The sequence below is a fragment of the Mobula birostris genome, chromosome 30, assembly GCF_030028105.1.
Source record: "Mobula birostris isolate sMobBir1 chromosome 30, sMobBir1.hap1, whole genome shotgun sequence".
Taxonomy (NCBI): domain Eukaryota; kingdom Metazoa; phylum Chordata; class Chondrichthyes; order Myliobatiformes; family Myliobatidae; genus Mobula; species Mobula birostris.
This window is the reverse complement of record NC_092399.1, coordinates 14170982-14197524: the sequence shown is the minus strand read 5'-3', so window position 1 is coordinate 14197524 and position 26543 is coordinate 14170982. Positions and strand designations below refer to the sequence as shown.

At 39.6% G+C, this 26543-nt stretch overlaps 2 protein-coding genes across 5 annotated transcripts in view; both read right to left on the bottom strand.

Moving 5' to 3' along the window:
* The window catches only part of LOC140190656 (protein argonaute-1), an 87794-nt gene extending 75781 nt beyond the window's left edge, over positions 1 to 12013 (bottom strand). For 2 of the 3 annotated variants that reach the window (XM_072247424.1, XM_072247425.1), the window contains exon 1: positions 11907 to 12013. In XM_072247424.1, the coding sequence (XP_072103525.1) occupies positions 11907 to 11931 (25 nt within the window). In that variant the 5' untranslated portion in view covers positions 11932 to 12013. The remainder of the gene's footprint in view (positions 1 to 11906) is intronic. The other variant, XM_072247427.1, reaches the window with a different exon arrangement.
* A 2448-nt stretch (positions 12014 to 14461) lies between these two features.
* Positions 14462 to 26543, bottom strand: part of LOC140190589 (protein argonaute-4) — an 81151-nt gene continuing 69069 nt past the window's right edge. For both annotated transcript variants that reach the window (XM_072247279.1, XM_072247280.1), the window contains exons 17-19: positions 22662 to 22763; positions 21231 to 21430; positions 14462 to 20899 (exon numbers count right to left, since the gene is read on the bottom strand). In XM_072247279.1, the coding sequence (XP_072103380.1) occupies positions 20791 to 20899; positions 21231 to 21430; positions 22662 to 22763 (411 nt within the window). In that variant the 3' untranslated portion in view covers positions 14462 to 20790. The remainder of the gene's footprint in view (positions 20900 to 21230; positions 21431 to 22661; positions 22764 to 26543) is intronic.

The window sequence follows — 26543 nt, the reverse complement described above, 5'->3', positions numbered from 1 at the left end:
AAGATTATTTGAAGTATTTTAGGAGCAGAAGTGCAACCAGTGAAAATGTGGCTTTAGATTGGAAGCAGCCTTCTGTCAATTCCAATACATAATTTCTGAATGGTGTTTATCCTTTCCCATAACTACCTTGAAATTTAGTGTTAAGGTCACTATCCGCTAGTATTTTATTCACTTATCTAGTTTCAATCCCTAGGGTTACATCAATCAGCTACCTACAACCTGGTCGATAAAAACTCCATTGCATGCTCTACACAATGGCATAAAAATCTCTCTGGACTAAGTGACAATGATCCCCTATCACTTAACTTTGGGACGTGGGGGTGGGGTTTGTGGGTGTGGAGATGCTGTAACAAAAGCAAACTGCAGAGTAACATCACGGGTAAGGTATATGTGATTGGTCGTTCCAACTGTGGGCCAAACTTTAAGTTATCCTATAACATTTAACCAAAATTTTAATTAAATTAAATAAACCTAATCTAAAGTAACTTGATTAAGATAAACACGAGGAGAGGAGGAGAAGGCGGCGCAACGCAGCTTGCAGCAGCCACTCCGGTAGTGATGTCTGTTATTTGTCAAGTAGGGTGCCGTGCATAATCCTGATTTGACGGGAGACAGACATGAGCGCACGGAGGAACATCTGGTGAAATTTCTGAAGTGCCTGCTTTGCTGCTGCTGCTGCTACTGTGTGGTCCGAAATCTCCGGAGGGGAAGGCCCTGAATCCTCGGCTTTGCTTGTTGCTTGGAGGCCGGGGCCGGAGTCGAAGCGCTCGGCAGAGATGGTGTCGAAGGGATGGTCGGAGGCTCGAAGTTCTCGGACGGAGTCAGAGTCAGCTGTGGTCGGGTGCTTCCGATGGTGCTGCATCTGCAAGTTTGCGGCACTTAGAGGTTCATGGCAGGGAGAATTTCTCCATTCTGCTGCCTGCGTTAGATGATGAGGCTACTGGGCCTTTGAGACTTTTTTTTACCGTGCCCATGGTCTGCTCTTTATCAAATTACAGTATTGCTTTGCACTGTTGTAACTATATGTTATAATTATGTGGTTTTGTTAGTTTCTAGTATTGGTTTGTCCTGTGTTTCTTGTGATATCATTCTGGAGGAACATTGTATCATTTTTAATGCATGCATTTCTAAATGACAATAAACGAGGACTGAGTGTCCTCATAATCTAATATAATTAAAATGTCAAGATTTTAGAAATGTTGCTATCACAATATGTGTGAACTGCATTGGCAGTAAATATTTGCAACCGAGGTAACTTCAGCTCTATGTTAAGAAGCTGGAGTTTCATTTCCAGATATCATGAGACCTTAGGGAGGTTGGCACCCACTTAAAATTTCAAACATGATCATGAACAGAAACCATGTGATGCAGACATGTGGGTTCAGAGCATTACTGAAGCGGTGGTCACTGCACTTGTCCTATGGATTTGAGATTCTTGTAAAACTTGTGGACACATAAGGGGACTGTGAAGAGGACAAATAAACTGACAGCAGCACAGTGGTACAGAAAGCTTTTCAAGTAGGAATGAAAATAAATGTGGGTATAGTAGGGACAGTATAATTATTGAGATGGGCAACACCTTACATAAACAGGAGCACAAGAGCAAAAGGTTATGTTGCCTGGCTGGACCAATGGCAAGGGATATCTGCTGTGGCTGGAAGAGAATTTGAAGCGGTTTTGGGGAAGGGGAGAGGGGAAGGGTAAGGATCTAGCCAAGTGGTCCGCATAATCCTAACTAAGGTTATCTTCAGACACTGAGTGATTAAGAACTACATTAAGAAACACATTAGCAAATTGGAATAGGATAATAAGATCAAGGAGATGGATGTGCACCTTTACGGTAGTGAGGGTAAAGTGGGTTTTCATTCCTAGGGCACTGGCATCAGTAAAAAGATCTGTTCTGTTAGTACAAGCTTTGTCTAAACCATGGGGGCAAAGGGATGGTTTATGTCTCAGATTGAGATCCTGCACTGGGACTGACAGCACAGAAGGAAGATAGTTAGGATACATAGGAGGAGGGAGGGATGAATCAAAGGCTGATAGATGAAAGGTAGAACTAGTTGGGGGGGGTGTGGAATGAATAATGGGCACATGAAACTAGGTGGGGCATGGGATAGGAAAGCCTCACTCCTCCTCCTCATTTCTAATGTACTGGCCATCTTCCTTCTACACTCTCAGTCCTGATGCACGGTCTCAGCCTGAAACAACAACCATCCTTTTGCCTCCACAGATGTTAGCTCTACCAGCACTCTTCTCTTCTCCCCCCCCCCCCCCCAATTTCAGCAACTCGAGTCTTTTGCACTCACATCTAAACTTTACAGGGACCAGAGTTCCACCAAGTAACTGGAGAGGTAAATGGGCCTTTAATTTAGCTACCAAGGGGGAGGGGTAAAGGTGCAAGGAAAAGGAGCATCCCACTGAAAAGAGATCAAGAATGGTTAAGACAAAAGACAAGGAAGTAGTACAAGTAGTGGAAACAAGTGATAATGGTAAGAATGAAGAACTGTGTCTAAGTCAACAAAATAGTGTGTAGGACCTAATTTTATAAGACAAAAATGGATATAGTACAACAATGCTAAATTGTTTAAAAGTATTAAAAGACAAATATAAGGGTAATGATTCTGAATGTACAAATATTTGCAGTAACACCGGGTTAGTTATTAACCTTATTGTGCAGGATCCTTCAGGAAAGTATGACCAAAGAATGATAAAATTTATATGTTGACTCAGCCAGCTTCATCATGGGCACTAGCCTCCCCCTCCAAGGACATCTTCCAAACATGGTGCCTCAAAGGGAGCATCAAACATTAAGGACCCACACCATCCAGGACATGCATTGTTCTCATTACTACTATCAGGGGGGAGGTACAGGAGCCTGAAGACACAATCTGCCATCAGATTCTCAATGGTCCATGAACATTACTTCCCAATTCCTCTTTCACACTACTTAATTATTTTATTTTTTATGACAACTTATTTTTTTGTCTTGTACTGTACTGGCGCCACAATATAAAAATTTCATGACATACGTCTGTGATAATAAACCTGATTCTGATATGGAAAAAATACTTAAATCTGAAACTAGAATCTTAAATCTAAACAAAGGAAACAACAAAGATATAGAACATAGAATAGTACAGCACAGTACAGGCCCTTCGGCCCATATTGTTGTGCCAACCCTCAAACTCTGCCTCCCATATAACCCCCCACCTTAAATTCCTCCATATACCTGTCTAGTAGTCTCTTAAATTTCACTAGTGTATCTGTCTCCACCACTGACTCAGGCAGTGTATTCCACACACCAACCACGCTGAGTAAAAAAACCTTCCTCTAATATTCCCCTTGAACTTCCCACCCCTTACCTTAAAGCCATGTCCCCTTGTATTGAGCAGTGGTGCCCTGGGGAAGGGGTGCTGGCTATCCACTCTATCTATTTTTCTTAATATCTTGTACACCTCTATTATGTCTCCTCTCATCCTCCTTCTCTCCAAAGAGTAAAGCCCTAGCTCCCTTAATCTCTGATCATAATGCATACTCTCTAAACCAGGCAGCATCCTGGTAAATCTCCTCTGTACCCTTTCCAATGCTTCCACATCCTTCCTATAGTGAGGTGACCAGAACTGGACACAGAACCCCAAGTGTGGCCTAACCAGAGTTCTATAGAGCTGCATCAGAGAAGTGTTTTTTTAATCAAAATAATAAAATAAGACCTACAGATGCTGCAAACCTGAAATAAAAATAGAAAATGCGGGAAATATTCAGCAGGTCTAGTAGCAACTGTGAAAGAGAAAGAGTTAACTATTTGGGTCTGAGACCATTAATCTGAACTGGAATAAAAAGACGACAAGTTAATTTTCAGTAGTGGGGGAAGGATAAATTGAACAAAGGGAATTTCTATAGTGGGACCAAATGAATTCATATACTATAGCTGCTCAAAACTAACTTGTTTTCTATCTTCTCCAGTTTTGTTTCTGCAGATGCAGCCTGACCCGCTGAGTGTTTCTTATGTTTCTTCTATTTCCTAAACTACAAATAGAGGAACTACTACAGCTATACATTGCAAAACACAAGAAAGCAAGCGCTCCAATCTCAGATAACAACATTTAGGGATAGTATTTGATTCAAACAGACCATCCTATGGAACTGCTGCAGTCAGAATTCAGCAAAAATGGACCAGGAGGTTGATAGAGAACAAAAACAAATTATCAAAGTAAATTTGCAGAAAAACAAAAGCAAATTGTGAAAGCTTCTATGCATATATAAAAAGGGAAGGATTAATGGAGGCAAAATAAAGTCCCTAACAATTAGAATAAGGTAACTTTGTAATAGTTGAACAAAGACACGGCAAACCAATTAAGCAAACACTTTTGTTCTATCTTCACAGAAGTGAACACAAATAACTTCTTAGAAATTATGAAACCAAGGATTTTAATGAAGAGAAGGAATGAAAGGAAAGTTTCACCAAACTAATTCCTGAGGTGGTAGGACTGTTGTATGAGTGATAGGATGAATACTTAGAACGAGAGATTATTGAAATATTGTAACCCTTGCAGGACGATACGATGAACACAGGGCCCTGTTTTAAATGAAAGGTAGGATTTAAAAGCAGGAGTCATAGTTATAGGCTAGGTGATTTAGGACTGAGATAAGGAGAAATTTCTTCATTGAGATGGGCAAATTTGTTTAATTCCATAACACAGATGACTACAATGGCCATAGCACTTAAGGTATTTAAACAAAAAGACAGATTCCTTGACACAAAGAAATTATGCAGGAACAAAGTAATATAGAGATAAATTGTATTGAATGGTCTCTTCAGGTTAATGTTCCTATTCTTTTTCTTTTAAATCAACTAGATAACTAATAATTTTACCCAGTCATCCTTATATGGGATTCTAGCCCCATAACAATGTATTAATTCTTAACAGTCCTTTAAAATCATCTAACTAGCATAGAGTATAATTAAACTAATTACAAAGAAGATGTGGAAGTGGAACCACAGGTAACCCATGCTTTATGGGGGAAGGAGTAATTGCCTTTCACAGAATTCAGTCTGCATCAAGAATTTAAAAACGCAAACACGAGGAATTCTGCAGATGCTGGAATTTCAAGCTGCTGCATCAAGAATTTCTGTAATGCAAAGCGACGTCATCTGAGAGTTTGCTTTTATTCCCCCCACGTAATTCGTAATTCGGTTAAGAGCAAATTTTATTCTATACCTCTGTATTTAATTCTGTAAGGGCAAGTATCAGTTACCCAAACAGTTGTAACAGGGGTGGGGGTTGCCTGTACCATTTATACAGGTATGATGTTCAACAGGCAAGGTTGGAATCATGAGTGGTGTTCCACTAAGCTGTATAATGTACCATAGTTACTAGAGGACAGTGAAATCAACACGTTCTGATCTGGTGGAGGGAAAACACATAATATAATGAATACAATTTGGGACAATAGACTGCCACAGGAAATGGCAGATTTAAATGTAGAAATTGTAGGCAACTGTAGGAGAATCTTTTTAACAAACTTGGATTATCGTAAATCACATTTGACAAACTTGTTCAAATTCGTTGAAGATGGAAGAGGGAACTGAAGGAGGAGAGCATGTAGATGTAGTATATTTCAATTTTCAAAAAGCATTTCACAAGGTACTTCAGGAGCACGATAAACAAATTAAAAGCCTATGCTATTGCACAACGTGAAAGGGAAAACTGGCTGTTTCATAGAAATTAGGCTGGAAGGATGTAATTAGTATAATTCAGGGAGCATTTCTTGGTCTGCAACTGTTTGTTATTTACAGTAATAACCTGGAAGGAATGAACATTAGGTACAATTTACAAATCTGTCAGACGATAGGAAAATCAGTAAAAAGGCTGATTGCAATAAAAGTACTCTGATCCTGCAACAGGGGAGACATTGGATGAGGAGGCAAAAGACTGGCAAGTGAAGTTTAATACAGGGAAATGTCTTTCAAAAGAGATGTATGTCAAAAGGCAGATTATTGTGTAATCAGAGAGAGACTGCAATGAGTGAAGTATGGAGAGATCGATATGTTTCAGTGCATAAATCACAGTTAACAGCAGCTACAAGTAAGAAGATATAGCATTGTGTCCTTCATTGCAAAGGGGTTGGAGATTAATAATAGAAAGGACTGTTGCAATTGTTCTGAGTGTTGGTGACAACTTACTCATCGAAAAAACTGTCCTAAAAAAATTTACACTGGAGGTAGTCCAGAGGAGATTAACCAGGTGAATTTCTGGGATGAGAAGGTTGTCCTTCAAAATTTCCTAGATTGATTAATAAGATGTGACTATCTTGCCAGGAAGATCCTGTCCCTTTTTTTTGGGGGGGGAGTTAAGTGGTTTCCACAAAGCTTTCATTAATGAACTCAATGAACTTAATAATGGAGATAGGAAAAAAAATGCACTGGACAATGCAGAAGAGCAGGAACACTTAAGAGCTGGTTTAATACTTACGCAGTGTCATTTTCCAAATGTATTATAACTGCCATTTCAATTTTAGCCATGGGCAGTTGTGTCACATCAGAATAGCAGTGAATAGAATGACAAAGTTGCGAATATAAAACTGTTTCACTGTACAATATAACAGGACACTAGCAACCAATCAAAATAGTATTGAAGATCCTTTGTCTAGACACTGCACATCTAGATAAACAGGAATTAATGTACACATGCACACATGGAGGTCTGATAAGGACAGGAACAATCTCACAAGTCAAGGCGCCTGCTTCCTAAATATATCAAGAAAGGGCAGACCTGTTAGTCACTGAAAGGCTATTGATACCCATAGAAATACACCCTAGTAAGAATCATCAACAAGCAAGCAAGAAAAAGGGTGAAACCACTGCAAAAAAAGTGCTGAACACAACATAATTTTATTTTACTGAGACATTAGAAGTTTTGAATTTAAAACTTACATCTGTCCCATGTGAGGGAGTAAAAAAATCTTTGCGTCATGTACAGACATGAATTTTTAAGTCTAATGGCCTGTAGAAAGAAGGTGCCTTATTGCCTGTTGGGTCCTGGGTTTAATGCCGCGATACTGTTTGCCAGACAGAAGCAGCTGAAACAGTTTATGGTTGGGGTGACTGATGTCCCCAACGATCTTCCAAGCCTTCTTTACGCACCTGCTACTGTAAATGTCCTCAATGGAGGGAAGTTCACATCCACAGATGCGCTGGGCTGTCCGTACTACTCTCTGCAATGGCCAGTGATCAAGGTTGGTGCAGTTCCTGTACCAGGCAGTGATACAGCCAGTCAGGATGCTCTCAATCTTGTTCCTGTAGAAGGTCTTGAGGATTTGGGGGGGCACATGCTGATCTTCTGCAGTTGTCTGAGGTGGAAGAAGTGCTGTTCTTTTTTTGCCACACAGCCGGTGTGTACAGTCCAGGTTAACTGATTGTTAGTTACCCAACAAAATTAGTTGGCAATAGTGAAATCTAATATCATGTGCAAGAATCACAAACTATGCCTAGAAAGACTACAATATAAATAGACTTTTTTGCCATTTCTTCAATTGTTTTCAATTGATTGATTTGTTTTTTTTTAAAATGTAGAAAGCTGCAGCTGCTGACAATCACAACACAAAATATTTAAGGCCAGCTCTACAGATTTAGACAGGTCACGTTGAACATACAGGCTGCACCCGCCCCACACACATCCTTGGGAGCACTGGTTGTAAATGCAAACAAAACATTTCACTGTATGTTTCAATGTACATGTGATCTTGGTTCTGACCATGTGCAAGGCAAGGAGTGATTTTAATGGGATCAATCCATCAAGTTTAGAATAAATTTATTATCAAAGTACAAATATGTCACCATATACAATCTTGAGATTTGTTTTTTTCTATGGGCATACCAGGTAACTCCAAGAAACACAAAAGAATCAACGAAAAACAGCACCCAAATGGACGGACAACCAATGTGTAAAAGATAACAAACTATACAAGTACAAAAAAAAGCAGTACATATCAAGAACTCGGGATGAAGAGTCCTTGAAAGTGAGTCCATAGGTTGAGGGGGCAAGTGAAGGCAAGTTATCTCCTCTGTTTCAAGAGCCTGATTGTTGAGGGGTAATAACTGTCCCTGAGCCTGTTGGTGTGAGTCCTGAGGCTCCTGTACCTTCTTCCCAATGCCAGCAGTGAGAAGACAGCATGGCTTGGATGGTGGGGGTCCTTGCTGATGGATGGTGCTTTCCTGCAACAGTGCTCTGTGTAGATGTGCTCAATGGTGGGGAGGGCTTTACCCGTGATGGACTGGGTGTTTCTACTACCTTTTATAGATTTTTTTTTCCCCCGTTCAAGGGCATTCATCATCATCAACAGGTACCATGCCCAGTTTGAGCTTTGACTGCCATGGCCCACACACTCCTGTTTCGGGTCAAGTGGATCAATTCATTGGTATTCATTTCCAGTTCTCTGGCTGTTGTCTCCATCATCATTTGTCTTTGTCTTCCTCTTGCTTTCTTCCCTTCAATCTTTCCCATAATTACCGTGCATTCTAACTCCTCTTTCCTAATCACATGTCCAATGAAGTTACATCAAGGGCATTGGTGTTTCTGTACCAGGCTGCACTGCAGCCAGTCGATACGATCTCCACTACACATCTATAGAAGTTTGTCAAAGTTTTAGATGTCATGCCAAATCTTCACAAACTTTTTTGAAAGTAGAGGCGCTGCCATACGTTCTTCGTAATGGCACTTGCATGCTGGACCCAAGAAAGATCCTCTGAAATGATAATCCTGAGGAATTTAAAATTGCTGACCCTCTCCACCTCTGATCCCCATGGCTGGGACATGAACCTCTGGTTTCCACCTTCTGAAGTTAATAATCAGCTCCTTGGACTTGCTGACATTGAATGAGAAGTTGTTGCTGTGGCACCACTCAGCCAGATTTTCAATATTCCTGCTACATGCTGATTCGTCACCATCTTTGATTCAGCCAATGACAGTGCCGGAGATCCAGGTTCAATTTCTGTGCTCTCTGTACGGAGTTTGTACCTCCTCCGTGGAACTGGAATTTACACCAAATATCCCCAGAGTATCTAGGGAAAATCTATTTATTTGTGAACGTTTTGAGTATGACTTAGGGCAAAGCATTTCAAACTTACTTCAATTACATCAGCAGCAACTTGCAAATAGGCAACATTTTCATTTATGACACCCACACACTTCAATACACTGCAGCATGAGAGTCTGGGAAATAAACACCTATTTCACAGAAAAGATCTTCTTGGCCATATCAGATTTAAATTAAATTTGATTAATTAAAAAGTTACAAATGATTCAGTGAGCACTTACAATACCACAATAAAAAGTATGAAAAAAATGCATATATTTGAAGGTTAAATGATGTTCTTTTACACCCTCAGGACCTGACAGAGCATTTTGGTTAATTTAAGAGAATAATAGGAAATGCTGAAGGCAACTATTTAGTCTGTGCCAGCTTTCAAAGAGCAATCTAGTTAATCCGACTCTGCTCTGTTCCAATTTTTTCCTGAGTATTTATCCAATGCTGCAGTGGACCTGTGCACATTATTCAAGACTTATGTTCCAATCTCAACAAACACCTACCAAAAACCTTCTCTTATCTTGCCAATGATTTTGAACGTGTTCAAAGTTCAATTATTATCAATGCATACATTATACAATTCTGAGATTCATCTCCTTACAGCCACAAAACAAAGAAACCTCAAAAGAACCCATTAAAAAGATAGCATGCCTAAACTTGGAAAAAATTAGGAGTGGTACTATGGATCACTCAGTTAAATTTGAAGAAACTTGGAGGCCATTTATTCAATATTTTCATATGATGTAAGTTGACCCTTTCTGAATCCTTTGTAGCAATTTTTCCATGTATAGAGGAGCGGGGTTAATGACAAATAATAATTTTAGCTGATGTATTATGACAGCCCAAGCTTCGTTTTTTTTTAGTTTAGTTGTTTTTTTAAGTTTAGAGTTTTTTTCCCTCTCTTTATAAAACACCTTCTTCATGGTCAATTACTATGAGATTGGGAAGCTAAACTATATTTGTTACTTGGAATCTGTGCTTGTACATGTTAACTGTTATTATTGTAATCCCGATCTCTATGATTCATTACTATTATTGTATGTTAATTAATTTTGAAATTTAATTAAAAGATTGAAAAAGAAAGAAAGAAAAAGACCATCAACACCAAATGGCGCGGGGGTGGGGGGGGGGAACCAAATCATGCAAACAATAAAAGTAAATAGCTTCAGAACTGAAGTTTTACAAAAGCCACGAAGCCAGGCATTATTGCAGCTGCAGCCACAGCCTCGGTTCATCACAAACCTGAGTAAATGTTGTGAGACCACAGAAAATGAAGGCAGGCATCACTGCAGCCGGAGCAGGCTACAGTCAGTTCAGCGCGGAACTGAGCAAATGTCACAGAGCAGCGAACAGAACTGGCACTTGCCTTGTCTCCAGTCTTGACACCCTGACCCTTTCAATCTGGCTTGGCACTTAAATTGTCCAAACATCGGGTCGTTCCTCATTCTCACCAATTTTTGCAGCCAATAAGTAGTTACTAGGCATTACCAGTACCATATTAAACCAGAAGTTTGTTGCTTATTGATCGTTCAACCACTTCTACTAATTTAACATAAAGACACCAGTAATGGTGCTTTTACACCTACAATTGAAAAGATCCCAGCGACTGTGAATTATGTCCTACCCAATATCTTCCTAAAGTCACATATTGAAATTGGGAGTACTGGTTCTGAAATACAGGGAACTAATAACTTGGATGTTTAGTCATTCTCGTGTTTACACTTTGCACACACCACGAGGAAACAGATAACTGTGTAAATGATATGGTTAAGTGGTAGAGAAAGCTGAGGTATTGCTTAAGATTCCAGAAAATCTTATCTTTAAACATTGGCATGGGATCTTTTGTGTCTTCCTGAAAAGGCTTTTAACATCTCATGCAGAAAACAGCATAGCATTTTCCGGCAATGTCGCACAAGGAGATTCGTATCTCTGGACTTTAACTTGAATCCACACCATCTTGTAGATGCAAGAACACGACCAACAAGGCAAAATGTTTCACAGCGAATTCATGGTGAACTCACTGCTGCCGACACGACCACCAATGTGTAAATACTAAGGTTTTATATATGGCAATGACTGTTTGAGGGACAGACCGCGCTAAAACAATAAAATCTAGTGTTGTAGACATCTGTTTAACAAGTCACAGTCATCAAAAGCCTGTATTCACAGTGAACAAGAAAGATTTGCAGCTTGGCTACCTGACCCGACGACGACGGAACACGATTACGCGTCGGCTATGACTTTCCAAAGTTGAATATTTGTTCCGCGAAAAATTCCCATCAAAAACACTGAACAGCATTCTTCCCCTTACCAACCTACTCCTATAAACGAGCAAGGTGCGCGCACACGAAATGTTTTCACTACTAAGAAAATTGTTTATATTTAATCAGCCTTCAGACTGCCGTCATCATTTAACATCAGGTAGTACAAAGTCAACCTTTGCATTATACTGTGCTTTATTTCCCTCACGGTGACTTTCCTAACGAACGATTAAAATGCACAAGCTTGATGCACACAGTGTGGAAAATCTCCCGGGAGCAACCCCTCCACCTAATTTCCGTACTCCATCACCTGAAACTCGGCACAAAGTTTGAATACGTGCGAATTTTAGGCTCTTTTGCCACTTTGTCCAAGAAAACGGCCCCCTCGCCGGATTTTGGAGTCAGCGTGTTGTTTTAAGTCCCACTCTTAGCACCGCTTGCTCCTGCGGTACCAGCCCAGTGCGCATGTCCCCCTCACACACCCTGCTCCGGAGCCCTTCTGCTCCCCACAGCAAAAATAACAACACACCTTCCGATTCCCTCTCCCTGGTGGCTTACCGGCTGTCGCTGGCCCCGCTTCCATCCCATAGACCGTGTGTGAGGGCGGATTTCCCCGCGGTCTGACACCGAAAACCTCGCCTCCTCCTCAGGCAGCAACTCCACTTCACAACACACACTGGCACCACGCATGCGCGGCCCGGACATTCGTTAGGCCCGCAGCGCGCAGACGCCGGCTGCCCGACGCTCCCGAGTGGCGCCCAAGTTCCTCTCTCGCCTCCAATCACCTCCTCTCCTCGCACGGAGGGGAGGGGAGAGGGAGACAAGGAGAGGATGGGGGGTTCAGTCAGTCAACAGCGGGGGTACTGTACAAATTGGGACAGGGTCTTGGAGCGCCACATCGCGGTCCTTGAGGAGACAGCAACGGCCACCTTCCGCTGCAGGTTCTGCGAGCGGAGCGGCCGCGCAGACCGCATCGGATCGGCCCCGTCCGAGGGTCGCGATTCGTTATTGATAGGCAACAGGGAGGCAGGATCGTCCCTTCGGACTGAACGGGGGAGGGGGCCACCCAGAACGTCTCGTTTCCAGCCAGTTTATTTCTCCCTCCCACGACCTGCACTTCTGCAACGGGACCCACTGTAAGATGCAGGGAAAGCACACTGAAGAATTCTTTACGATATTGCATCCTACAACTTCAGGTTACCACTTTCTCGTTCACAACCGCCCACGTTCTGACTCAGATTTCGTCTTTCCATTAGCACAGCCTCACCATGGTGGAAAACAGCTGAACGTGATTCATATCCAGAACTCTACTCTCAATTTTCTTCTGACTCCCTATTCTTACTGACAGATACAGGCACCTGCAGTACCTACAGCTATGGCTTGTTCACTCCATCTCCTTCACCCAGGGTATGACTAGGAAGTGTTTCCAAACATCCTTTGACGAAAGGGACGACAATTTCTAAAGAGAATAATAAATTGCTCATAATTAACCTCAGACATCGACCAAATAGGTTTTTGGTTAACATTTCTGTTGAATAAACAAAGTTCACTGCTGGATCCTTTGTGTAGCTTTCTAGAGTTTCGGTAGCACATTATGTTAAGTTAGATACCACGTGTTATGTTGTCACCAAAGCCAGATGTGATTTAAAACAAGCAACCTAAAAAAAACCCAGAATATTTCACTTGATTCTGAAACAATGATAGGGTTATAGAGAAGAGGGGTTATTAGGTATACTTGCTTGTACTTCTTCCAGCATAATCTTGAAGAGAGTGCAGGCTGAGAATGCATGCAAATAGCAGTCTTCCAGAGTACTGAGGCTTGCATATTACTAGTAGTCTGATAGGAGACAAACTCACCACTGCCGGAGGGTCTCGGCCCGAAACGTCGGCTGAAAATTTGACACACCCTTTTCTCTAAAACAATTAGCTCCTCTCCGTTTGTGGAAGTGTGTAATTATCTCTTGGCATTGCTAAGTCTTGTTTGTAGTTTCCATTATTCAGATTGCATTTCATATTAAATTTGGGTAAATTGCAGCATTTACTTCTAAACTTGCAACTTAACGGGAGCTTTTGTCACCAGGATCTTGTTATTGAGTCATTAAATATGGTAACTATCCCACTGTCTCTCAGGCCACTGACTACAATGAAAACACCAAATGTATACCACCTTTTACCTTGTAACACACATCAAAGTTGCTGGTGAACGCAGCAGGCCAGGCAGCATCTCTAGGAGGAGGTACAGTCGGCCGAAACCCTTCGTCAGGACCCTGTCTCGGCCTGAAACGTCGACAGTACCTCTTCCTAGAGATGCTGCCTGGCCTGCTGCATTCACCAGCAATTTTGATGTCTGTTGCTTGAATTTCCAGCATCTGCAGAATTCCTCGTGTTTGCGTTTTACCCTGTAATACTGTTTACCATTACACTCTGCTCTTTGTCCTTGATACAATTTTTTATAATGCTATGGAAATATGAGGTCTGACTGACTATTAATGTGGAATTTGTCAATAGCATTCTAAAAATTCGTACAGATGACATTGAATGTGAACTCAATCAATCTTCTATGAACTCATTAAAAATACAACCATATTGGTTAAGCATTAAATGCCTTCCACAAAGATGTCTGGCTTTTTAAAAAATTGTTTTTTCAAGAGTTTATTTTCCCACCTTCATGATTGCTTCTGATTAAGCTGACTGGCCAGGCTATATTTGGTTGGCATGTCAGTGAGATGTAAAAGATTACCAGGCATATACAGGCAGCTGATGTATCTATGTAATCCAGTGATTTTATAAGACAATTCTTTGGCTATCACAAGGGATTTTTTTTTCTTCCCAGATAAGCATCTTCTATTGACTAGGACATCTTTGAATTTTATTCTTTGATCCTAAGCAAGTAGCTGTTCCAAAATCAACTGTGATATTGATCATTATCAAGTGTGCAACCAAAATTGGGTAAATTCCAAGATTCTGGTGGATTCAGTACTACCTGGAGACCAGCACCCCTGGCAATATTCTTTGGCATCAGTTTCCATCCCGATTCTCCACAGCCCACAATTTTCCCTGTAACTCATGTCAGTCTCACAACCAAAAGGAAAAAAAAGACAATTAAGTTGTTAGACTTTACAAGTTTCGGCATAAAAATACCACTTTTTATTGTCATGTGAACACAAATTGTCCCTGCAGACTAAAAGTCATATTGCAATAGACTTGCAATTCAATCAGCCAACTTCTTTTACCATTAGAGGTTACCACACAGTTTCCATTCCTACAGCTCAAGAGAGTACCTCGTATTGGTAGACACAAAATCAATAAAATAATCAAAACAGCACTTATCTAAACATGTAAACAAAAAGAAAAGCTTTTCCAACTTCATTGAAGAATGCATACATCTTATCAACAGCTTTCCCAATGAATTACACAAAAATTGTTTACAGCAGAACTATGCAGCATGAAATACCTTCAAAGTATTTTCAAACAGCAAGGGCTAGGGCATTAAATTCATGATTTTCATGATTACCAGGCTAATTTACAATATTACTTACAAATTCTAGACTCCAGTTTTTTTTCTGCAAAACCCAAACCCTCTCAACTTCACCTCATATAAAAATCGTTATCCGAAAACATTATGAATGTATATCACAAAACATGCAATGATCAATTTTAAAATGACAACATACATTAGGGCATTTATAAAATTTTACGGTGGTGCATTCATTAAGAAATCTATCACTGATAGATGACAAGAGCCAATTTAGAAAGGAAAACAAAACAGTACAAGAGAATTTCAGAATGATAATCCTTCTGGGCAGGTTAACGAGATGAAAACTGCAATAAAACTACTATAATTGGTAATAAGTAATTCACTCATGATTTTCTTTATTGATGCTTTCTATTCTCAACAATACTCATAGCAATTGGAAACTGGAAAAATTAGGGCTCATGATGTACTTAAAATTGATTTGTTAGCCTTCCACTTAAGTATTGCAAAGAATATGCAGCTTCCACACCTTAAAATAATTTTCCAGGTACTGAATTCCATTGATGATTAAATACACTGATTCCTGAAGGACAGTCTGCCTCTGGGTATCATTGGCTAATAACGTAGAGTGATCTATGGTCCTGTAGCCATGCTTAAAGTACCAGCAAACAGTTTGGAGCTACTGAACCTACCGATCATCAAGGTGGTTCATCCCTACTCACAGCCAATCTCACCATTTTCCTGTCATCTAATGCAAAATATGGCACAAAAAATAATTAATACTCATTGTGATGCAAACTGTTGTTAGACTATATTTCCTTATTTTGTAGGAAGCTATGCTGCCCATTGAATCTAGGTGAGCTATCTGAGCAATCCCACCAATCCCAGTGCCCCAGTTATATCCCTGTTACCCGTTCTCTCCTGCATGCCCTTCAGTACCCCACCCTTCTGGTTCTCCTACTACCACTTTTCTGATTGTCTTCTACCCAGCTATACTTAGGGTAGACAATTAATCTAGCAGCTAACATATCTTTAGAGACATGAGGGGAAGCTGGAATACCTGGAGAAGCCATATCATAATAGGAAGAGCATGTATATGCTGCACAGATAGCAGTGGGAATCAGGATGGAAATTGGGCTGCTAGAGGTGAATCACCAACTCTACTTGATATACCATTCATTTTTATAATTGGAGTAGTGGAAAGAATAAAAACTCTTGAAAACTGGAATAAAAATCAAGTAAATTGTAATTAACAAATGGGACTTTCAACAATGACGCCATAAATGGACATGTGTGCAAATTTATGGCTAGATCTTAATGTAATTATTTAAATCAATAAATACTTAATGCTTCACTAAATCACAAATCTAAATCTGGCATAACAGGATTGAAACCATGCTGGAAATCTGTAACAAAAATAGAAATTGCTGGAAATACTCAGCAGAAAAAAAGACCATTGACCTGAAACACCAACACCAGCTCTCTCTGTATGATCTGCTGAATATTTTCAACATTGTGTTTATTTTAAGGTAGCTTTTTTTTTTGTATATTAGAAGCAATATGCTTGTTTCAAGGCAGAAGGATGAACTGACTGCATGAATTTATTCAAATTATTTTTAGTAAAAAAAAATCAGAAATGGGACAAAGAGGACAACAGAATCAAATGAATGCCTTGAATGAATATAAATCAGAAGGATTTTTGTTATGTCATATGAATAAATAAACACTTTGATCAAAAGCCATAGTCGGCAAGATGGTAATGGTTTAAATTTACAACAAAATGGCGCGTTGGAAGAAACATTTATAAAAAAACAGGGAGACCGTAACAAATGTCAAAATAGCGTGGGACAATGCAGAAGTATAGAGTAGAACGACAGCTGTCCGTAAATAGTGCAGGCATAATAATTGAATAGTGCCTTCTGCACATTAACATTTTTTTCATCCAATGTGCATTATATGTACGTATGAATATGGTCAATGCAAAGAATGACATTAATACTTACGTCTATTTTTTGTTTCTAAACAAATTGCAAACATTTTTATTCACTGCACCACGATTTAGCACACCAACTTGAAATTGGTAAAATTCCATGTTTTAGTAAAATTATTCAGTCAAACTGCAGATAGGTATCAGACTTGTGAAGTTAACAATGGATCACCAAGCTGTTACACTTTCTCAGTAACTGTTTTAATCAGTTTGATTTCTAGATTGCACCATTAGATATTCATTTTTCAGCAGGTACACTCATGCTTCTCAGTTATGAGCAGAGAAACATAATTTTATTATGAAATAAACTTCCAGTCTTTATACAAATTTTCAAATACAATAATTTTAGCTGGTGGGAAATATTGTTATAGACCATTTATAACTTCAAAAATCATCTTGTGGTTCCGGTCATAAAGCTACAAATTCATATCCACCCTCCTCCCCCCCAAAAAAAAAATTGAAATTGATTTTGTATTTATGGAATACAGTCAAAAGTTTATATTATTTGACTGCATCCTGGTATTTAAATTCTGCATGCAGGAAATAAAAACCAGATTAAAACAGGCACACTCATAACTTGAGCAGCATTTACCATATCCTTACAAATTAAAAAATGTAAAAATAAATGTCAATTACTCTCATTCTTAATTACAACTTCTGCCTCGGATCAATCTTACGACAGTTATTGAAATTTAGATAGTCATTTGACTATCTAAGAGTAAACAAATAGAAATAGAATACTGCAATACACTGAAGTCCCAGCTGTCTGCATTTTATATTTGCAAAACTATTCTGGTGTTCTTTTGAAGACATGGATCCAATATCACAGAAATTTAATACAACTGATATTGACTGATGTATAAATACACCCTCAATAAAACTTGCCTCTCTACACAGTCTTAAGACCTGATGGTTGTCTCCTGTATTTAGGAAACAGGAAGTGGCATTTTTATGGAGAGCCATTTCAAAGATGAATTCTGAAAATTACTGATATTTATGTTCTTTAAAACTATTGTTTTTATGATCTCTATCTATTTTCCTAGGCAACGTCTAGTTCAAGCAGTCTATTCTGGAAAGTAGAGGCATTTCACAATACGAAAGCTAGTTTGGAAAATTGGCTACAAAATACTGGTGGCTGAATACCATAAAGCATCAGTCTGCTGGTAAAAATTCACTGCATTAAGACTGAAAAAGTGTTGAAGACAGAAGATGTACTTCAACTTAATTTTAAAAAAACTTTCTATAGACTGGAATACTGTAAACTATACTGTAGTTGTATCAATGGTATAATCCCAAAAATGTTGAAAAACACAATTTATTAAAAAGTGCAAGTTCAGTCAAGCGATAAGTAACATGGCCTCCTTACTGCTCAAATTACTGCCATTGTTATAACCCCAGTATCCCTTTAGAAGTTCGTTGAATATATAACCATTTCTTCAGCAACACATACTGCAAAGTGTATTATAAAGTTTCCATAGACAAATCAAAAATCTTGTTTCTAGTTGGATACAACTGTCAGCAAAATCCCAATTTAGAAACTAAAATTATATTTTGCCATTTGAAAAATGATAAAATTTGAATGTAATGTCAGACAGATACGGTAATAAAAATACAACAGGTCACCGAGTTAAACAGTTGTATAGAGTCATTTCAAGTGTCAAAAAATAATTTTAAGTGTTAAGGGAAAGGACATTATTTGATAAATTATTTTGACTGTTGTTACAAAAGGATTCATCTGAAGATCAGATAAACCATACATTGTCTTTTTTAAAAATAACAATCAACTGTTGCATCAGAAGTAGCCCAACAAAAATATTTCAAGATTAAGATTCCTTATTAGTACCTTCATCGATGGAATGCTGAAATAAACTAAATGAAAAGCTAGCTTTTAAAAATTGTATGGAGCTGTATAATTTTTTGTGTCATGATTGAATGAATAAAACAAAGATTTACTCTCCTGATGCAGTCTTATAAGCTAGTTTAGCAAAATGCTGCTTTGCTTGCTTAGAAAACAAAACATTCCTATGCTACAAAAAGACAAAGGTCACAACCCATGAAAAATTGCATACGAGGATGTGGAACCACGTAATAAATCAATATCCCTTACCAAGATCCTTGAGAACCAAACTGGAAATTTTAAATTACTGCTTTTTAATTGCCCATATGCTTAGCCAACAAAACCCTTTTCTACAGCCTTTGCCTTGCAGTTGAAGGTTTTTAAACATATATTGCACAAAACTTCAAATGCAAAAAGTATGCTCAACTTCAAATAAAAAAGACCACTGCATGTACAAATTAAAATATCTCTTCCAAGAGTGAACTGTAGTATTATAACCACAGTTTTGGTCTTCTTCTGAGTACAGCTGACCATATCTTTCTTCCCTAAGCTATAAAGTGATCATGGACAGTCCAGCTGGCAAAAGCCTCAATATAAATACAGTCAAGTATTTTTCAAGCACCATACTGGTTTCTGCAATAATCAATCAAGTAGGTATCTAAATGTTACTCCACTGAAAACTTACTGCAGCAAACTATCAATGCTTAGAAGCTTCTGATGCTGATGAACAACAGCAATAAAAAATCTGACAAGTACAATTTAAAATGTTGCATAAAAAATTAAAGGATTGTTTTCTTTCAAAATATGCAAGTACAGTACACTCCACAGCATATATATTATTCTATTGAGCATCTTTTCCTAATTACTAACTTACTTGTGTCAAATGTAATTCTAATGAGGAACTTTGTCCATCAATTGCATATGAAAGAATTGTACTAAATTCAGCTACGATCAAGGTTTAAGGTAAAAATTACAAAGATTAAGCTTGTAGTGCAAAATTCCTATTTAAAAACAAATTAAATTCACTAGTACAAGGAATGGAGTTTATCAGTGGCAATAGGGGCTGCCAAGATGACTGACAATCTGTTCATGACTGACCTGTCATTAAATAAATATGGGAAATATGTTGTGGTTGGGTAGTTCACAGCAACTGGGGTCAGACCACACTGATGGCCATTATGCATCAAAAGAAATCAAACAATGAAAAGATCACCAAATGGATTGAGGCAATGATGTAGGACACCCATTAATAGGACTGGTACATCTGATATTTTACATATTGGGAGGATTTTTTCAATGCTGGTACCAAAACATTTCAGAACCACAGGGTCTAAAATAATTTATTTAATGATAAATATTGGATTTATTTACACTTAAACTTCCTTTTATATTCTACCACAAACCTCAACCATATGGGTAACAGCCCGATCTCTGAACAATCCAAATCACAAGAACTTAAGCCTTGCAAAGATGGACCATAAGAACAACTTTGCAATTATGAGGGCATAATGCTGGTTGCCTGTACTTGTATAGTTTGGAAACACTTTGCACCTTTATAGTTGTACAGTTTCAAAGATTCCCTTCGAAACTGTTGCACAATTGATAGACTTGAACTAGCTATAAAGAATCCCTAATGCCCATCTCTCTCTCTCTCTTGCTCTCACACACTTATATACACACACACAGATACACACACAAAAACACATAGAGTCCTTTTGTAAAAGATTAAAAATAGATAGGAGTTATACAACAGTGTTACCTCGTATAAACAGAGAAAGAAAACACACAATATCAAATCTTGCTACTGAATGTAGTAACAATCAAAGTCATTCATGCAATTTTCCCCTATGATGTTCAGCCTTCTAGCCTTGAGGTAAAAAATATAAAATCATTATGGTGGGGAAAAAAAACCACCACAGTTGTCCTTGTATAGTGCTTCTGATAGATTATGAAGAACAATGGCTCATTTCTCTGTGCATTTAAATACTAATTATTTAAATGAGTCATTCAGTGCATTGCATCTTTTTCGCTGGTAGATTGCTGTCTGAAACCTGCTTGGCCCTTACAAGTTTATATAAAAAAAGCACTAAGGACGTTTCAGAACAGCACAATATGCTGGAAATGGCTGGAAACTCAGCAGGTTTTATGCAAAGTACATTGTATGCTGGGTATCATGGTGGACCTGTACAGCCTTGGCAAGTGCCAGTGGATCCCGACCATTGCTCTGTCCAGAGATGTGGCTTCCTTCAGCACTGCAAAGATCAAAAGATTTCATTTTAACTAGAAATTGGTCTTAGAATGTCAGATTTGATATATGAAAGCAATAGATTAAAGTATTTTAAGAATAATGCATTTCAGCTTGTGAAACATCTAACTTTCAATAAACTATCTTCTAAAACATACCACTATATTGCTGTTTAATTTTAAGAGTTAGAACGCCAATGCAATCTTTTCCCCATTTATGATTACTTTCTAAAAATAACAATCTATTTATTTGCAATCAAATTAATTGTATTCATTCATCCTGATTAATTGGTTGCTCTAATAAATCTAAAATTTATACATTGAACCCAAGCATTTTACCTGTCATGATCCTTATCGACAAGATGGTATCTTGCTCTAAATGCAACCAGTCTGGCATAATATGCTGGTGCAGGGATTGAAACAGAGCGTGTGCAACGTACATATGTATGACATAGTTGATACGTCAAAAGCTGCAGTTCATCCGCTGAAAAGCAGTTGTCATCCCACAGGACATGATAGTGCGAAGGACGACTGGTACCCTATATATATACACACACACACACATACAATAAAGATCAAGTTTAGGGTTAAGTGAAAGAGAACAACATGGGATTCTCTTCCAGTCATAAAATTCCAGGCACAAACATGTCAAGGAATTTTAATTTATTTTATGAGATTTTTCCAGGAGGCAATTGAAACTTCGCCAACTTAAGGAGTACATTCCAGGTAGTTCAAAGTAGGTAAGTGTCTCTAGGTGCTTCCCATGGCCAAACAAAATTTGACATATAGGCTTCAGGAAGTTAGGGCAGGTGGGTAAGAGCATTAACTTTGCCACCGTCTCTTTCTTCTTTTAAGATGCTTTAGAGAGGAGTAGAGAAGGAATTCCAGAGTTTACGGCTGGGGAGCTTAAGGCAAAGCAGCCAGCTAAGGAGTGACTAAAGTTAGAGATGCTCAAAAGATCAGAACTGAAGGAACTTCTAGTGCAGAATGAGATTACAGGCCTCTCAAAAGTCCAACCCTACATCCCTGTTGTGAGAGGCAGAAATGAGTAAGGCCATCCTACAGGGCTTTGGTGTAGCTCTATAGGCCAACCCTCTGTACAGTGGATGCAATGGATTGCAAAAGCATTGGTGAACTCTAACCAAACTATCGACTTCAGAGGATGACAGAGACCGGTGGTCATTGATGGCCTATTCTCCACTTAGGAGCTAAGGGCCCAAGTCAGAAGTATGAGATTACAGGAAGATGGCAGTGAGAACTTTAAAATACTTTCATTGAAATTAATGTGAGTGCAGGCAATGGGTGAGAAGGACTTAATGCAAGTCAGATGAATTTCAATTTAAAATTTACAGATGGCAGGAATATACTGTGATAGTCAAGTTTGAGGATAATAAAAGGATGAACGAGTGTTTTGACAAAGGAAGGGCTGGATTTGGAAATGTTACAGAGGCAGAAACAGACATTCTTAGTAGTGATTTGATTCATTCTCAGAGTTGCCCGGCAGAGTGACAGAATAGGTGGTAAAGCAGTAATGGAGACAGGGACTATAGAAACGGCCATGGTTTTCTTAGTTGGGAGAAAAATTCTGGGAGTCTGTTGAATAAAGGACAAAAGATGTTCCTATGGCAGGGCTGGTGACTTTGGTAAGGAGCTTGTAAAAGAATGAGCCCATGTTTTGACATGATTACTAAAATTAGGATGAAGTAAACTAGTTTAAAATGGAAAATTTAAATAGGTTTAAGAATCAAAAAAAGAGGTAGTTTACTGTACCTGAATTCCTGCATGACTACAAAGGTAGAAATCAAATTCAGAAGGATGGGTGATGGTACTATCCACAGTTGTACCAGCAGGAACATTGCCACTTTTACCCACCTGTCAATTGGATAATAAAAAGGTTATAAGAGAAAATAAAAGCTACATACAAATATGTGACACTACAATAAAATATTAAATGAGATAATTTGACTTAATGACTTTCACACCATTCGGACTAACATACAATTAAATACTTCTGATATTTGTCACTGTTGCACAGGATTGAAACAGTACATATGCACACAAAACACAATTAGAAAGTTTCAGTGATGCTGATTGAAGGATAAATAACAATTGGAAGACTGTCGTGTTCAAGTAGTGCCATATTTTATATTCAAATATAGAAAAAGACTGGGCCTTATTTACCATCAAGCCAAAGATGGCCGTTCTGATGCTGTAACACTCCTGTGGTACCACACCAAAATAAAGGCTGCAGTCTATGAACTCTCTGGAGAGGGATTTCCAATCCAGGAACATCAAATTTCTGAGTACAAGGTGAAAGTGAAGCCACAATACTTTGTTTTAAAAAAATCACAATCTTAGCAAAGCTACCACAAAAACTACAAATCTGTTGTAAAAAAAAAATTCATCAGGTTCACTAATATCCTGCAAAGGTGGAAATCTGCCATATTTTGTTGGACTGGCTTTAACACAAATCCCATACCCATCCTTGTGGATGATTTTTAAATGCCCTCTCAAAAGGCCAAAGTTGTAAAGAACATTAGCAGACACAAAGCCAAGCACTGATTTCATGGTAAAGTTGTTCCTGATTCAGCTACATTGCAAACTCCTCCTCACAAATAACTGGGGACCTATGTCTAAATTTGGATAGCTGTCCAACAAATGAATCATTGAATAGCCTGGTATAACTATACTCTCAAATCACAAACAAGAGAAAATCTGCAGATGCTGTTAATCAAAGTAATGCACACAAAATGCTGCAGGAACTAAGCAGGCCAGGTAGCATCCACGCTAAAGAGTAAACAGTCGATGTTACCTCAACCACCTCTCCCCCATCCACCTGGCTTCACTTATCACCTTCTAAGCCTGTCCTCCTTTGGCTCCCCCCTCACTCCCCCCCCCAACTTCTTATCTTGGCTTCTTCCTCCTTCCTCCCCAGTCATGAAGAAGGGTCTCAGCCGGAAACATCAATGGTTTATTCATTTCCATATATGCTGTCAGATCTGCTGAGTTCCAACAGTATTTTGTGTGTTGCTGCTCTGGATCTCCAGCATCTGCAGGATCTCGTGTTCATGATTTGCTGCTCCAAGAGTCTCTTCTTGGTACTGCATGCCTACCCTGAAGTTTAAATCTTCTGTTCGACAGAGGTTCTGAGGGATCATCTCCCACTGTTGTCCCTCTGATCCAGACTTGCTACCACAGCCACATATCCTTCCTGAGAACTTGTCTTCACCACCATCTTGTTCCACAGGGTTTACAGCTCCATTTTCAGGCCTCCCAGTCTGGATCCAATGGGGATCTCAGATATCTGCATTTGATTGACTGCTTCACCCTCAGTGAGTTCCATGCTGCCACAATGCTGAATTCTTTTTCTATTGTCTCTACTTCCAAGCCCACTTCTTTGGCAAGAATTCCTCACTCCACACTGATGACTTCTTCTCCCATCTCCAATCCTCCTCCTTTTCTTGGACACCACCATACTCCGGTTCTCTGCTTGTACTGGATCCTTTCATCTCAAATTCCCAATGAGACATAAACCAGCTCAACTTCAGCATTCCTCTCTTCCCTTTGATCCTTATCCCCTTTGAACTCACTGTCCTCCACTCTCCCTGCATCAATTCTAACCTCACCATTAAACCCACAGACAAAAGGGGTATGTTAGAGTGTGGCAGATTGACCTCTACCTTGCTGAGGCCAGCAGCACTTTCCAACACCTCCTCTTACTTATCAGGACCAACAGAAAATTGTCTCTGACACCATCACCAACTTCATCAACTCTGCAAATCTCCAATCCACAGCCACCAAACTCATAGTTCGCCTTAACCCACATTGCTCATTTCTACCTCCTACCCAAGATCCACAAACCTTTATCTCCAGATAGGCCCACTGTTTCTGTCTGCTCCTGCCCCAATGAACTTGTGACCACATACAACTCCATTTTATCCCCCTTGCTTCAGTCCCTTCTCATCTACATCCATGACACTTCACATGCTCCTGATCTCCTTAACAACTTTCAATTCCCAGGCCCTGACTGCCTCATTTTCACCAAGGATATCTAGTCCCTATATATTTCTATCCCCTATCAAAAAGGCCTTAAAGCTCTCTGCTTCTTTCTTGACAACAGAACTGACCAGTTCTCCTCCACCACCACCCTCCTCCACTCTGCAGAACTGGTGCTTACCCTCAACAATTTCTCTTTTGGCTCTTCACACTTTCTCCAAACTCAAGGTGCAGTCATGGGCACCCATTTGGGCCCTAGCTATGCCTACCTCTTCACTGGCTACGTGGAACAGTCTGTTTTCCAAGCCTTCCCCAGTACTGCTCCCCAACTCTTTCTGCACTACACTGACGATTACATTGATGCTGCTTCATGCCCCCATGCTGAGCTCATCAATTTCATCAAATTTCCTCCAACTTCACCCTGCCCTTAAATTCCCTTGGACCATTTCTGACCCCTTTCTCAATCTTTGTCTCCATCATTGGAGATAAACTATTCACAGATATCTATTGTAAACCCACTGACTCCCATGGCGACCTTGACTATACCTGTTCTCACCCTGTCTCCAGTAAAAATGCCTTTAGCATTTCTTAGTTCCACCGCATCTGTTCCCAGGATGAGGCTTTCATTTCCAGCACATCAGCGACGTCAACCTCCTTCAAAGACAGGGTTTCCTTTCCCCCACCATTGACGCTGCCCTCACCCGCATCTTCTCCATTCCCTGGACATCCATGCTCACCCCATATTCCCACCACCTTAACAAAGGATTGAGTTCCTCTTGTTCTCCCCTACCATCCCACGAGCCTCCGCATCCAAAATATCATTCTCTGCAAACCGTGACATTTTCAATGGGATTCTACCATGAAACACATATTTTCCCCCACTCTCTGCTTTCCACAGGGATTGCTCCCCCTGTGATTCACTAGTGCATTCATCCCTCCTCACTAATCTCTCTCCTGGCACAAGACTGCAAGCAGAAATGCTACAGTTGCCCATTCACCTCCTTCCTCACCTCCATTCAGAGCCCCAAATAGTCCTTCCAAGTGAGGCAACACTTCACATGTGAATCTGCTGAGGTCATTTACTGTTCCTGACACTCCTGGTGCTGCCTCCTCTACACTGGAGAGACCGGACGTAGATCAGAGGACTGCTTTGTAAAGCATCTCAACTCCATCCATAAAAAGCAGAATTTCCCACTGGCCAACCATTTCAATTCCTATCCCCATTCCAACATGCAATTCCATGGCCTCTTCTGCTACGATGAGGCCATTCTTTGGAGGAGCAACACCTCATATTCCATCTAGGTAGCTTCCAACTTATGGTAATTTTCCCCTCTCCCTTCCCTTCATTTCTGCACTCTGGCCTCTTACTCTTCCCACCTGCTTATCACCTCCCACTGGTGCCCCTCCTCCTTCCCTTTCTCTCATGATCCACTCTCCTCTCAGATTCCTTCTTCTCCAGCCCCTTTGCCTTTTCCACATCACTTCCTAGCTTTTTACTTCATTCCCCCTTCCCCAACACACCCAGCTTCAGCAATCACCTTCTAGCTTGACCTCCTCACCTCCCTCTTTTTCATTCTGATTTCTCCCCTCTACCTTTCCTGTCCCGATGAAGGGTCTTTGCATTAGTGCTTGGTTATTCATTTCCATAGGTGCTGC